The 14,966-nt window shown below is 40.9% G+C and overlaps 1 protein-coding gene across 1 annotated transcript in view; it reads right to left on the bottom strand.

Moving 5' to 3' along the window:
* Nucleotides 1–680: 680 nt before the first annotated feature.
* LOC106644888 (IDLSRF-like peptide) overlaps nt 681–14,966 on the bottom strand; it is a 34,121-nt gene continuing 19,835 nt past the window's right edge. Inside the window, exons 2-4 of the mRNA XM_014360589.2 lie at nt 14,012–14,146; nt 6,220–6,372; nt 681–5,581 (exon numbers count right to left, since the gene is read on the bottom strand). Of these exons, the coding sequence (XP_014216075.2) occupies nt 5,388–5,581; nt 6,220–6,372; nt 14,012–14,146 (482 nt within the window). The 3' untranslated portion in view covers nt 681–5,387. The remainder of the gene's footprint in view (nt 5,582–6,219; nt 6,373–14,011; nt 14,147–14,966) is intronic.

Raw genomic sequence — 14,966 nt, 5'->3', positions numbered from 1 at the left:
AAAGGACTTGGTGTGCAAAATACACACTACGATTACAAACATATATACGCAATAGCATACACGTATCAACAATATATAGCAATCGAAAAAGACAATACGTTTACGCACTATCTAACGAGAGATTGAAAATACACTTTCTTTGCAATATGTATACCTAATTATCATTAAATGCGATATCGCAAAACACCCCCCGTCGTCCTAGTGTACGTGCGCGTTCAGCAAAATCCAAGACCCAGAAACACTTTGCATGTGCACACCCACGCGTGCGTCGTGATCAACGCACTCACAGCTGATTACCACGCTCCACAGTCTTGCTTTCCAATCCGCGATTCAGTATCGATACCAGATGACAAATCGCCCTTCTCAAAGTGGGCGTATGCACGTGCGAAGGGTCAACTCGTCCGTTGACGGGGCTCGGGGGCGCTGTGGCGTGTACATGTAGTCTACAACGCACTGCCAGCTGTACCCCGTGTCTTGCAAGTCGAGGTCCAAGACCCTTGCGGGCGACCGCGAGTTTTGTAGGCACCTTGCCGGTGTCGATTTGAGGACGGCACGTATTTTCCAGAGCGACGGAGGTGTGCGCTTACTTGGCTAACAGTAAGTCGAGGACCACTTTTTGTTGGTCAGAGTCGAGCGGGTGACTCTATCGCAGCTCCCTCGCGGGGGACGTTCTTTGGGGGGGTTCCGGGCGATCGTACCAGTTCGAGTGAGTTGGCTGGAGAGGAGGGACGACTCGGGACCCGCGCACCATCGTCGGTCCGTTTTACTCTCGTGGGGTGAACATGCCCATCCTGTCGGATGTGCTCTCGTCGACTCTCGTCGGTCGGGGCTTGTTGGTCAGCCGTGCGTGTTGAGTTTTCAGTCATAGATAGAGTTGCAATGGATAGAAGAAGGTCAAGAATGAGATGTTGGCATTCGCGGGTGGGAGATATTGTGGGTCACTGGTATTGCTGTTGGTATACCCTCGAGGTTGGCGTCGTTAATCGGGATTAGTTTGTCGGTCGAGTTTCGGGTTACGTTAGGCTTGAGTCGCGAATCGGTAAGCGTGCACTCGTTGGAGTTGCAACATACATTTCATTTTTTTTTTTTTTTTTTTTATATCTTATTTTGCAATTTTTTTATGGGTTTTTTTAATGCTCCACTACTGAGTACTCTGGTATAGCGAGTACTCGTTTCGACTACGGTTATAAGTTGTGTCAGTTTGTCCAATACGCTTTCGTTTCAACTTTGTGTGTACAACGTGCTCATTCATTCAAAGGGTAAAACAAATAAATGTATATATATATTCATGAAGTTCTCGTTTATTTAATCCTTACAAGCTAAGTTTTCATAGTTTTTCACATTGATTTTTCATATGACTACTCACTAATACGTTAACTTTTCCACTACAAACTACGTTTTTCACTACTTTTTTGACTACGGTTGTATGCTAGCTTTGTGGACCAGGAGGGAAAACGAGCCCGAGTTTTCCGACTTTTCCAGCCCACGGTCTCTCGCGAACTGGTACTTTCGCGGGGGGAACTCGGGGACGGCTCGAGCCGCGAACGTCAAAGACCCAAGGGCCGCGAGCTCGAGTCCGTGTACCGTTTTACCGTGGAGGGGCCATTTTGGGCCCTGAGGAGCGCTCGGTTGGTCGGTTACTTGCCCGGAATCGCCCTTTTTTTTTTTTTTTACTTTTCAGAGCGATTCCTTCAGAGGCAGTCCCATCCCTGTTGCAGCTCGTCGCGTAAACGGATTGGACGTCGATTTCAGAAGGGCGATAGAGTTCGCTCGCTCGGCAGCTGGCGTTTTTCGTGGGTTTATCCTCTGTTGATTTTGTCGTTTGCTTTAGACGATGCAGCAAAATATTATTTCGAAGGTTTCACGTGACTGGAGGCAAAACGGGATCGAAGGTGCTTTTGTGATAAATAATTCATACGGTACAAGCAAATTAATAAATAAGTGTTTTAAAAATGTATGTTTGTATCTAGATAAAAACCAACCAAATATGTAAATAAATGATCAAATAAACCGATGACAAACTAATTAGAAAATTGTTGCGTTTTTTTCTCAAACACGTCTAGTACATTGAATTGGAAGTGTCATCATCATCATAATAATAATATTATGAAAATAAGAATACGTAATACATCTGGACTGAAATATGCTATCTAATCACAAAGTCTTTCAAAATCCCGTCCTCCTGTTGATTAATCTATATTCGTACAAAACTTACATGAATATATATAATACAGCTAATGTTATTCATATACATGTAATTTTTGCACGATAAATTACGTACCTACTTGATGCATAAATCTAATATACTTTTATATATTTATGTATTATTATATTATATTGATATGTCTGTATTATTTGTAATGATATAAGATATGTAATCAGTGCGGTCGCGGATAAATTTATATACTTTCACAATTTTACTTTCATCACTTTTGTTATTAAATTAATTTCACGATTTTACCCTTGCCAGTCATGTACTTTCATCAAAGTGGGACAAAAGAGCTCACTTGCTTTTTCCTTATTTTTATTTTATTTTTTTTCATTTTTTGCTTTTCAACTTTAATTAAGAAACTAATGCAGATATAGAAAGCTAAGAGACTTCCTCTCGGTATACTTCGAAAAGCTCCAGATTTGTGCTACTCCATTGTTACGCTTATTTATTTTTGTAATTTTATTTCAACAAACTTTATTTATTTATTTATTTATTTTTTTTTGTAAAAGTCGGTAAACCTCTCCCTGTCGCGATAATTGTAATTATCTACTGTATAGTGTACCCTATGATATGTCTTCGTGGTTGGATCGGTTTAGCCAGTAGATTCCTTATACATTTATATTTTCGGTTCTTTCAATTACAAAAGTTATTTCCTCGACAACCGTATTATGCCATCGTGATCATTTTAAGTGATTATTTTCTTTGTAAGCAAGATTTTTCTTTTTGATCCAAAGAAAATTTTTAAGTACCTTTACAGTATTGCAGGTTTTTTTTTATTACTCATATTTATTTCTCTTAAGCTAAAAAGTAAACAAAACATTAGATGCTAAAGAAACACGATCATTGGTTCCAAAATAAAATTTTTCCGAGAGAAAATGAATTATATTTTGGTAATTTTGTACCCCTTGCACTGAAAATTCAATTCCAGCAAAAGCTACAATTGGATTTTCAGTTCAAGGGTACCCTTGCAAAGACTCGAACAACAAAATAATCACGATGAGCACTGTGATGTCAATCGTAGACGGAAATTTGTGATAAATTTTGGAAAAATATTTTCGTATTAGCCGAGAAGAGCGTATTGACCATAAGTTTCTACGATAATTTAACGATTGTGGCTGCGAAGGAGGGAAGAGCAAGGAGGATTGTCGTAGGGCCGCTTCAGCAATATAATTAAGCTGGAAAGGATTTTCGGGGTCTAGTGATTGTCGAGTGTTTGCTTGGCTTGGGAAACAGAGGGGCAGGTTTAATTAACACCAAGGTATTAAAGTGTACTGGTGGTTCTTAATTTTTTTCTGTCACGACGCATTGGTATTAAAATTTACTGCAATTAATAATGAAATTCACTCACCATAAATTTTACTTACTTAATATTTATTGAATTTATTTTTCATTTATTGTATTTTTTGGCTACAACTGAAACCAAATGATGAGTGATGAAAATCAACAATTTATTACCCTTTCCTTGATTTAAAAAGAAAGAAAAATACTGAGTAATTTTAGAAGTTTGTTGAAAAAAATTAAGAACCTTGCGCTACTTTAACTGTAAAAAAAAAAAAAAATAAAAACTTATCATCGTATCTAGGAAATTATTGAATTCATTAAGCGCGTAGAAGAGCCTATTAAGTAAATAATAAGAGAACCCAGAGAGATAAAAGCGAAACTCGATACTAAAGAACGAAAGAAAAGCCTTTAAGCGTCCAATAACTCGCGTCTGCAGTGTGGCCTGAACAAAAGAAAAAGCGCTTTTATCCCATGTAATTGTCTATACTCAACCATCCCCCTTTTTTTCCGTGACGTCAAGCGCATTTTGCGAGCCAAAACTAACCGTATAATATCAAGAGTCAGTGTTACACTAAACATGTAAAATGTTCCGCACCAATATCTCCATCCCTCAATTAGTACTCCTTGATATGTATAATATATTTATATCTGTGTATACATCGTAATACAATAATATATTTTTAAAACTTTTTTTTCGTTCAGTGTATACATATATATATATTTATATATAGACTTTACTCTTTTTCTTTAATCATCGCTATCCGATTGCTTGATAACTACATTTTGTTTTCTATTAAACGTTCTTTGTCTAAAAATGCTGCTTTGATATATTTATTTTAATTTTCATCCTGAACAACCCATTAAATAATTATAGAAGTCTTAAAAATTTCAATTTCTTGCATCTAGCGCTCTTACTTTCATGTGTTTGTTGAAGGAGACTTTATTAATAATCACAGCGGCAAAAAGCACAAGCGCGTGAAACTCATTCGGTTTAGTATTTTTTTTTTTTTTTTTTTAACCATCGCGTCACGCTTCTACAATATAATGCACGATGATTTGCAGACTAAAATCCGTAGTGTGTTATTATTTATACCAACTCTTGCTCGATGCTTCGGTACACCGAGCTTTTTAAAAATTTTATTTCCTCGAGAGCAATAAAATGTCAACAGATCAACCCAAAAGCCGTGAATTATTTGTACCGACAACCTTGGCTCTTTCACAGTATTGAAACATAATCGAGGGGCAAAAGTCGAGTTCAGACACCAGCTTATCTGCCATAGACAATAAATTATACGATAAGATTCGTACAATAAATATAGATGATAATCAGCACATCGTACGGTATATAGTATAGGTGATTCTCGTCTGGTATAATAATAATCAGACACGCAAAACAATCATATTCCCAGCTAGTGATTCAGAGGGATAAGATCGGCGCGCATTTTTTTTCTTCCTTTTGTTGTTTTTTTGACGTACGCGATAACATGCACGAATAAGCTCACTTTGTGCTGTACACCTTTTTCTGGACACAGATAAGAGCGCGCCTAAAGCTACACATGAAATACACGCCCAGGAGTGACCTTTCAGCAATCAATTGGAAGAACTAAAAGCTCACCCCGAAGCAAGCGTAAAAACCACCAGCAAAGCGTGACCATTTTAATGTACATTCGCGTGCAAACTGTTGTCTCAACGATCGGGTAAAAAACTCGGAGTGGCTCAACATTATCCAGTTTTTTTTTTTTTTTCGTTTGTTTTGTTATTTTCTTTACTTGCATCGTAGAGCCGACCACTCACGCCTTGGCGATATCGACGGCGATGACAACCTGTCGTGCAGGCGCTTCCCTCTGGCTTGGTGGCCGTCACCGCGGTTCCTGTTGCCGTTGTCGATCTCGTTCTAGTCGAGGAAGCCCGTGTCGACGAGCTTCTCGAGGAAGAACTTGACGTCGCCCAGCTCCGAGTCCTTGATGCCGAGCGACTTGAGGAGCCCGAGGTCGCCGTTCTCCACTGCCATGAAAACCGAGCGCAGGTGCTCGAGGTCCGATCGCATCAGGTGAAGCGCCGCTCCAAAGTCCTCGATCGTTTGCGATTCTTTGGAAAAACATTTTATTGGACAAAGGGAAGTTTTTCACGATTATGTATTGACAGGAACAAAAAAAAAAAGTTTAACGTATTGGCCCTTTGAACTTTCACGGAGCCAGTAACAATAAATACATAAAACGGAGGAGCACAAAAGTTTCGCCACTAGCGAGCCACAAGTTTTGTAACGAGGTTGAGTCGTAATACAAGAGCTTGAAAGTTCCACCAGATGAAGGCTGTTAAAAGTTAAGCCCACGAGCGAAGGAAATCAATTGGCGTTACTACAAATCTCATTCCCGATGGACAATGTATATACTGTGTGATGCTGTACTGATTAATAAAACAGATAAAGTAACAGCACACCGATCTGTCGTTCGAAAAAGCATGTACTGTATTTGTACTCGCAAATGTGAATATGATCAAAGAGACTCGAAACAAAGTGGCAAAGAGCAGCACACGGGCCGTCGAGAACAATAGATCGCCCAGCCGACAAAAGTGACAACGATAAATGAGCAGGCTAGCAAAGCAAAAAAAAAAGTGGACACGTCGAATCGCGCGTTAATTACCCATAGGTCAGATCCATGCACGTATGCTGCCTTGCGTTGGTATAAAAGGTAGTGGGGTAAATAGGTATAGAGGCGTGTACTCACCCGACAGGGCAATCGCAACTTTGTTAACTCCGCCGAGGGGCTCCAGCGCGTCCCGGGCTTTGCTGCCGAACAGCTTTTCTAGGTAATTGGGCCCGTGGCTGGCCAGCAGAGCCTGCAGAAAGCTCGCCGTCTCCTCCACAGGTGGCCTTTTAGCTGAAAATTAATAAAAATGTACGAGAGAAATCATTACAGACAGTTAATTGTAGAATTCTTGCGCTTGGAGTCTCTCTTCATTATAATACCTCTCGCTCGATTCGCTTGTAAACGTGTTTTGTAATTGTTGCATGTGCAAAAGTAACATCACCAAGTTACATGAGGAATACAGATAGCTACTTCTCATTGTCCAGGTGTATGTAATGTGTATTTTGTAAAAGTATGAGTAGTTTTGAGAACAGACCGAAACAGGTGGTAAAGCCCACTAAATTTTTTTTTATTTTTTATTTTTTTAGTTAAATAAACTTTTATTGGCATTTTGTTGATTGTTAAATGGAAATACCAAAGGGAGCTCGATGATTAAATTATAAGTGGTTAAATGTGTGAGCGAAATTAAACATTTCATCGTATTTTCAGAATCAGTAGAATAGGTCGCGATATGGTCAGACATTGATTTTTACTGCATTCAAGGGAGTCTAATATTTTTTACGAGTATTTCTATGCGATTTCTATTGCGATAGTAAAATCATTTAAATGATTACCCGCTTCAATATTGTCATCTAAAGTAAATTTCATAGTAATCCTGATTTCAGTAAAATAGGTCATTATTTGGTCAGACATTCATTTTTGCTATTTTTAAGCAGGATTAATCATTTTTACGATAATCCTTGCGTAATTGCTTTTAAGATAATATGGTTTCCATGTATACATTAAATAATAACATGCTCATAGGATAGTCCTCCAACCACATACCATCAAATATTTAAGTATGCCATTGCGCACTTGATGCCCCTTTTTTCATTGATGTACGCCTCGTAATGTAATGTTTGTGGGGTGATAATAACGTTTCAAATAATTTCTTGAAACAGCGTGAATATTTCATTACCGGTCGTAAAAACTATCGGCATCTTTATTTTCGTGCCTGAAACGCTCTACTTGTATGATTCATGTCGATTGTCACGTCTATTTCGCTCTTAGTGTTCCACGAGTAGGTACCGTTGAAAAAAATTATTTATGGGAATTTATCACCGAGCCATTGGTATTTTCCTTCAGTAAAGCGATTTGTTTATCGATACGACTACAATAGACACTCGAAATTGTTTAGCAAAAAATTCCTGCTCTTCTGTCTCACCGACCACCGCTATCACAAAGCGCCCGACAAAAACAAACAAACAAATACACCCAAAGATTCCCGGCACACGGAGCCAGAGCAACGCCTCGAGAGATCTTTTATTGTTTCAAGTGTCGTGGAAGGAGCCAAAGCAACAACATAAACTCGAGTAAACGCTGCTCCGTACCGCCAAGCGAGCCATAAATTCCTCGAGCTTTGTTGTCGCTGGCTGGCTCGTTTTTCTCGACTCCAGCCGCTCCGGATGGCCTTTCCCTTCGAGACGGGCAGTTTTCTTACTTTATGAGTGTATACTGTGCACCTACGATGGCACTTATACACACGTACATGTATATTTTTTTTAGTATTATGAAAATACACAGAGGCGTTTCCGATGGTGTTGTACAGCGTGCCCTTTTAATTAAGAGTGATTTACGCGACGGAGAGGAAAGTTTTTGCTGAAAGAGAGAGAAAGATAGACTGCGAGTGATCGAAAGGGGATTGCTGAGGCCGGGAAAATCGGCCAAACAGGAAAGGGATAATAAGATGTCCCCGATACTCGTGTACGAGTGTCATTGGGATTTTTCTGCAGCACCAGCAGGAAACGTAATGCCCAGAGGGTTTTCGCGTGGCGAAGTTTAATTTTGCGTCTCGGTGTCGTCGAGGCGTGTATTTGTGGATTGGACGTACGTATCGATCTGTCCGGTAAGTCGTTGAGACGACTAATTTTAGACGCACTCGAGCCCTGCTTAAAACAAAAGGGAAGGCGAGTTCGATCCGATCTACACGGACACAGTTATTAAATTTGTGGCGGCTAATAATCCATTAGGCGTCTGGGAGGACGATGAATCCTTGAAAAAGTACTCTAAACGAGGTAATCCCAAATAGTTAATGTCATACGTACATAGTCGTCTGTGGTGAAAAAAAATGGTAAAAATCGAGACTCCGACGAGCTGTATCGAAAAATCCCCTATCAAACTTGATGGATAAAAAAAAGGGGGGATGTGGAGTCTCCGTCGAAACGTGCGTAGGTCAATTTTTGCACTCGTCACGTCCGTACCCCTTTGGCAGACCCACGCGTGTATATAAATGTGTATGTACGCGCGTGGGGGCACGGGGGCGTTTTATGTATTCGCGAGTGATTTGCTTTTCCCCTGAGGCTCAAAGCAAATTGGACGTTTTCATTCCATCCGCTGAGAGCCCGTAGCTTTTTCCTCCCCCTTTATTCCTCCCTTTCTAGCTTAATCTACGCACGTTATAATCAGCTGTGTTGGGAATGGAAATGGAATTTTGAGAGAATTAAAATGAAATCGTTTTTTTTTTTTTTTTTTTTTTGCTCGCGTTGATATGAAAAGCAAAAAGACAAGTAGAGCCGAGCGAACGCGTGTTTTTAACTTTGATGTTAATTTGGGCTTATTACACGAGTCGAGTATGGAGTTTTGCTCCGTTTTTCGAATGATTGCTGGTTTATGTGTTTACCGACTTATGCCACGTTACGCAAGGTCTTTGTCAACTGTTTGAACCATGGCGTTATTTGGAAATAAAATTATTACAAAACATTTGCAAGAATGACCAACTAGAAATCAATTTGTTGTGATCAATGAGGTTTTTTTAAGCCAACTTTCTTCGTTAGTTCAATGATCATGACTGTACTGTACTTTTCAGTTAGACCGAGATACCAAACTCATCCGTACCAATCGGGGACGTGAAAATTACTGCAATGACATTTTTATCTCTCGCCAAAATTAACATCGAATAATTATTTAACTGTGTAACATGATAATAATTTGGATGGAAATCCAATCGCAACACATGATTTTTAAATTATAGTATAACCATGATATTATTTCAGAAACGACATCGCGATTTCGCTGTGTAATTTGTCGAAAACAACATCTTCTCCGGAGGTGAATTATTATGCATGGCCTGCCCCCCGCGTATTACAAGTAGTTCTTGGCTGCAACACAATATGCGCAGAGCTCCCTCAGGCACACAAATTAAAATTCCCCTTGGAAACTCTTACCTGTACTTACTTTCCATCGACATCAAATACTATTCAATCCACGGAAACCCTAAAAAAGAAATCCCAAGCAGAGGAGTCATCACAAAAAAAGACATTTGATAAGGTTGCTTTCTAAAGCAGCACAAAATAACGCTGTGTCGTGAAAAAAGTTCCCGCACGTGACATAATTTATGAAAGACCGGCTTAGCCGAGAGACACCGATTTCACACGTACACTTACAAAGGACTACCGGCGTATCTGTATGAAACACGGGAAGCTTTGCGGGGCAAACTTTTTTTTTTTTTTTTTTTTTTTTTTTTTCACTAACGCGGAGGTATAAGAGGCAAAGTTCAAGCGCGCGTTTGACGGCGTCGAGTGTCGTATAAATGAGACGGTTTTCGCGGTGTTGGATCCAGCGGATTTAGCGCGGAAAACGCGAGGAGGGACGTGGAAGGCGACGCGCATACGAACGTGTTTCCCCCCCCCCCCGCTGCTGGTATGGGCTCTGAAACCGTGTTCCAGAATTGGACTCGTGGTCGCAAAAGTGCTCGATTAAAAAAAAAAATAAAAAAAACGCACCGGTGGAGAAACTTTACGAGGATCCTAGCCTACAATGCAGTTGAAAGACAACCCCTTTGGAAATCTCTTGGCCTCGAGTGTCTTTAAAAGAGTCTTTCCGTACACGTATATAACGTAGCAGAAAACCAGACGACAGCAGAGCTCGCGAGTTTCCCCTCGGAACAAATGAAAAAGCCATCAGCGGCAATTTCTGCGCGTGTATGTATGTATGTATGTATCGTCGAGTACTGTCGAGGAGAACTCAATTAGCGAGGCCAACAACAACTCGTTCTCTTCACTCTTTTCTCCGGCTGCAGCAGTGCGTGGAGAGAAAAAAAAAAAAAAAAAAAAAAAAAACTGATTATAGCCACCAGCGCCTTACTTACCCAGCGTATACCTTCTTCGCCTTCGTTATCGAAGCCTTTTTTCATCCCTCTCTCGACAATTAGGATCCCGCAGACGCGAATATCCCTATTATATGTGCGCGGGCGTTAATTGCAAGCGAAGCTGTGGAGTGGGTTTTCGGAGGTCCAATTAAGAGCTCGAAGGAAAACATCGGCGGTAAAGTGCCGTTCGAGGCGCGAGGATTAAAATCGGCGCTCGTGGAGTTGGAGGGTAAAAAATAAAAGGACAGAAATTACATGTGACGCGAGCCACCTTAATACGAATGGCCTTGGATAGGCGAAATGATTACGCGGCTTCCCAAACTCCCTTTTGCCGAAACCTCGGCAGATGGGGCCGGATCAAAGCAGATATATAGAGCAGTTTCAAGGAGTTCGGAGCAGGTGTGCACACAGGAAGACATCGCATACGTGCAGGGAGAAAGTAAGCGTACGCATCAGGGAAAAGGCATTCGACGCGCACGAGTTGTGTCTCCTTTTCCCGTCCCGCTAACTCGAAGGAATTGGTTTCCACCCCCCACCCCCGCTCCCTTTTTGTACAACACTCGATCACGCACGGGTTCCCTTTCCTTTCGGAAAGTCGCTATCCTCGCCACGGCACCCGAATACGGAATAAACCCCATGAATCACATCCTCGCCCTATTTCAACCTCAATGTTGTCTATTGTGTCTGTATTGTGTGTTATCATGGGTGACAGAAAGATCACCACTAACGGCAATTAGGAGGGTTGGCGCTTGACGTGAGTTACGTATCGATCTTGTCAATTACTCCACGCCTCGGAAAAACATCTCATCGACCGTGTCATATGGGGCCTCGGAATCGTGAAAAAAATTCTCCTCGACTGCTTCCTCCCGTTGCACCCTCGGTATACCATTTACATTTGTCATACGCGTTCCTAACGTGCATTGGGGTATGCTGTGTTTCGCGAGATTTTACGTACCTGCTATTGGCACTCCAGCGAAAGCTTACACGATATTAATTGCGGCTCTTCCCTTGTTCGTGACGTTGGTGTTATCGTTATGGGTACATCGCCATTGTCGTGGGCTTCTCCCTGCGTTTGGACTTGATGGGTACAACAATGAGGGTTCGCGAATTGTCGCTTGTTACATTTGTTTTGAGAAAAATGGCCAAAATGAGGGCTACACTCTGTGTTTTTAATAAATGCACCGACGCGATGGAGAGGAGGGAGTCGGTGAGTATTTTTTCTAATTGATTTAAAAGTACTTAGAGTAAAGTCTCTTCCTTCGTACGTCCCCAAAGACCTTACAAGCTCTAGAAATGTTACGAATACGCAAAAAAAAGTTGTTTTTTTACATGAATCGTACAAACGAGATTCAACTTGCTGCCAGTTAGCGGTTGTACTCATTAAAACTCTGTTCATCGAATCCCGTAAATTTTACCAAATCATTTATTTACACGAATAAAAATCAGGTATAGGTACCCTAATAAGTTTACCAACAATTTTGCTTTTTCTAGATAATCAATCGCGTGATTTTCACGAGATGTTTATACAACAAATTATACCCTTTTATAAAAACGATTTCATTTATTTAAAATTGGATGAGATTTTTTAAAATTTCATTACACGATTTAAATAAAACTATACGCCTCAATTATATTGTCTCTTTCTGACTCTTCTTTATTCCAATCGACGCAAAAGAATGAAAAGGAAAAAAAAAAACAATTCATCCGGAAGCAATTGACGTTAATGCGATTAAACGATCGAACGATGATAAATTCATTCGCTGTCTAATTTAAAAGTCACCGCCAACGTGGGGCGTTAAACAATATGATGTCGAAATACGCGAGGAATTACCCCCCCCCCAACCCACCGCACTGCACCGAACACATCAATCGATATGCGCCACTACACGGCCACACGTATTTGCATTTCCCAAACTACGCATGTTAATTACAAATTAACGTAGTTACATGAACTCCAGGATAATTACCGAGTACGTGTTTTAGTCGAAAATATCAGCATTAACATTATCTGCAAGCTGCAACGTGTACAAATAAAATATACATCGTGCGCTCAAAGGTTGATTTCTACTTGGCTATGATTCATTACTTCACTACTTTTTTTTTGTTTTATTGCAATAATAACGAGATTAAAAATGTTTGGCAACGGCTAAGGGCGTATGAAACATCTCTCTCTCTCTCTCTCTCTCTCTTATACCTGTATACACACACACACACACACACACATATTTATATATACATTTTATTTTCAGGCTGCGTATAATTTCACGCTCGGCAGTGCATGTGTATAATATTATGTACCGCACGTGCACGTGTGTATAGGTATAAGCACCTACTTATTAATTCGCTCCGAGAGACCTCGCGCCCTTTGTCCCCTTTACCTTACCCAAGAACAAGATCTAACGGAACGAAATCACATGTAAAGGGGGGAAAAAAAACAAACAAAAAACACGCTGACGCAGCCCAGTGATGGTGTTCACCCCACTCGACTCGACAGAAGCACGTGTAGAAGAGTGTAGGTACTGCGAGTGCAGCTCGCGAAAAGCTCACCCCACACGTGCAAGTGTGTGTACACAAAGCAGGCGATGCCATAACATTGTTCACTTTGTGACGATGCACGCAAGCCCGTTCAACTGCATACCCACACACAACTGACTCTGCTGAGAATCGTGCTGGGAATTTCCGATCGTCGTTCAAGCGTATACGTATCCTGCGGAGCTTGAGAGACCTCAGACAGAGAAATGTATAGGTATGCATCGACAAGTTGCTAAGATCGTGCTTTTGCGTGCTTTCGGGGGATTGGAAGGAATCCGTGGTGCTTTATCATTTTTTTCATTGCAAAGATTTATAATTTTAATTCAAAGAAAACGAAAGCCCATCTCAGTGGAACTCGACCTTAGTCCTCGACACTTAGTCCTCGAATCCCGAATAAAATTGTATGTCGATGAAAATGTGTGAAACCAATTATTTTCATCGGGTTTATTTATTAAAATGCACTTTCCACGTAACTCGTAGCCTCAGTTTGTTTAAATGTGTAAATGATTAAATAACAAAAAAAGAAGAGAAATCCCAAAAGTATAGGGAAACGCAAGGAAATATCATTAATCGAAGTACATAGTTGATCCTCCGCGGTCCCTGTGCTACTTTTAAATACCGAAGCCTCCGAGACCGCAAGCTGATTCGAGCTTCCAACACACTGTGCAAAGTAGAATGAGAGCAGGTGAAAGGACAAGTGCTTCCTCTCTCTCTATCTCTCACGTACGCGTTGAGCGTTGCATATTTTACGCGCTACGGTAAAACGAGTAAAACGCATTAACTTATTCAATGGAGGTTTCACTTGAATCTTCCGTTATTTGGTAAAAATATCGCCCAATCAACACATTGGTGAGGCCTCTCGCACCCTTTGATAACGACATACTACTCAGCACAAAAGGACTTGCCCAAAGCCGAGCAGTTCTCCCTTTACGATTTATTAAACTCAAAGCGTCGCGTTAACGATTGGAATATGTATACATCGCGTACTTGTTCTGAATTAATTTACGGTATATAAAGATACTTGTTACATGAATACACGATTTTACAACTCACCAGCGGTGCACAGCCGCGGATCTTCGTCGTAGCCTTCGCGACAGTCTGGCGCTCCGTCGCACAGGTACTGTATCGATATGCACGTGTTGTCTTCCGGGCATTTGAACGGCTTGTACGGATGGCAAGATTCTCCGCCTGTAACAAACACAAAATACTCATCATCGTTATCTTCATCGTTGTTGGTAACTCTATTGGAAAGTTTGTCATTATTTGGGTGTACAATAAAGTTGGCGAAGCTTGAAATGTCTACAATATTCATTGTATCATCCACGCAGGAAAATATAAAATGCACGAGCTTCTGAAGAAGTTTACATTTGCTCGATTGCAGGAAAGATCTTATGAGTTTTGTTTGAGTGAATTTCCATCAATGGAATTTAGACCGATAAAAATGTCATCGCATACTTTTCCATCGAGCACATCATGTCGAATCATCACGTTTTAGATCTCTTTACATTCTTCAAACTGGCGCGTTCCGTTTCGTTAAAATTCGCAAGACGTCCGCGTCCCAAGTACGAACGCGAAATAATATGCTCCGTGGTATAAGAGCAAACACGAAAATTTTAATATTTGCTACCCGAGCAATTTCTATTCATGCGTGCTCTCGAAAAGAAAAACGCGGCATGTGGGCGCAATAACTTTTCAGACAAGGGTTTCCCTCCAACCCCCTCCTTCCTACCACCCACGCGTATGCATCTCATAAAATATTCATCGGATGTAGATTTTTTTTCTGCCCGCCACTGTCGACTGGGAGACGAAAAAAAAAAAAAAAGAAAGAAAATCATGACTCGCCAGGTTGGCTCCAACTTCCACGACTTTTCGCGCCTGTCGCGCCAAGGATGTAGCATACAAAGGGCACGTGAAGTCGCAGCTTGCCAAGTTGTAATCACAGCAAAGGTATGAAAGTACAGTCAAGTGCAACACTGTGGGTGTCCACCAGGGAGCCTCCATTTACAAT

This window comes from Copidosoma floridanum, unplaced genomic scaffold (assembly GCF_036245765.1).
Source record: "Copidosoma floridanum isolate Cflo_tuat_1 unplaced genomic scaffold, Cflo_Japanese_pri ptg000021l, whole genome shotgun sequence".
Classification (NCBI taxonomy): domain Eukaryota; kingdom Metazoa; phylum Arthropoda; class Insecta; order Hymenoptera; family Encyrtidae; genus Copidosoma; species Copidosoma floridanum.
The sequence above is the reverse complement of the archived record's forward strand: the minus strand, read 5'-3'. Positions and strand labels throughout refer to the sequence as shown.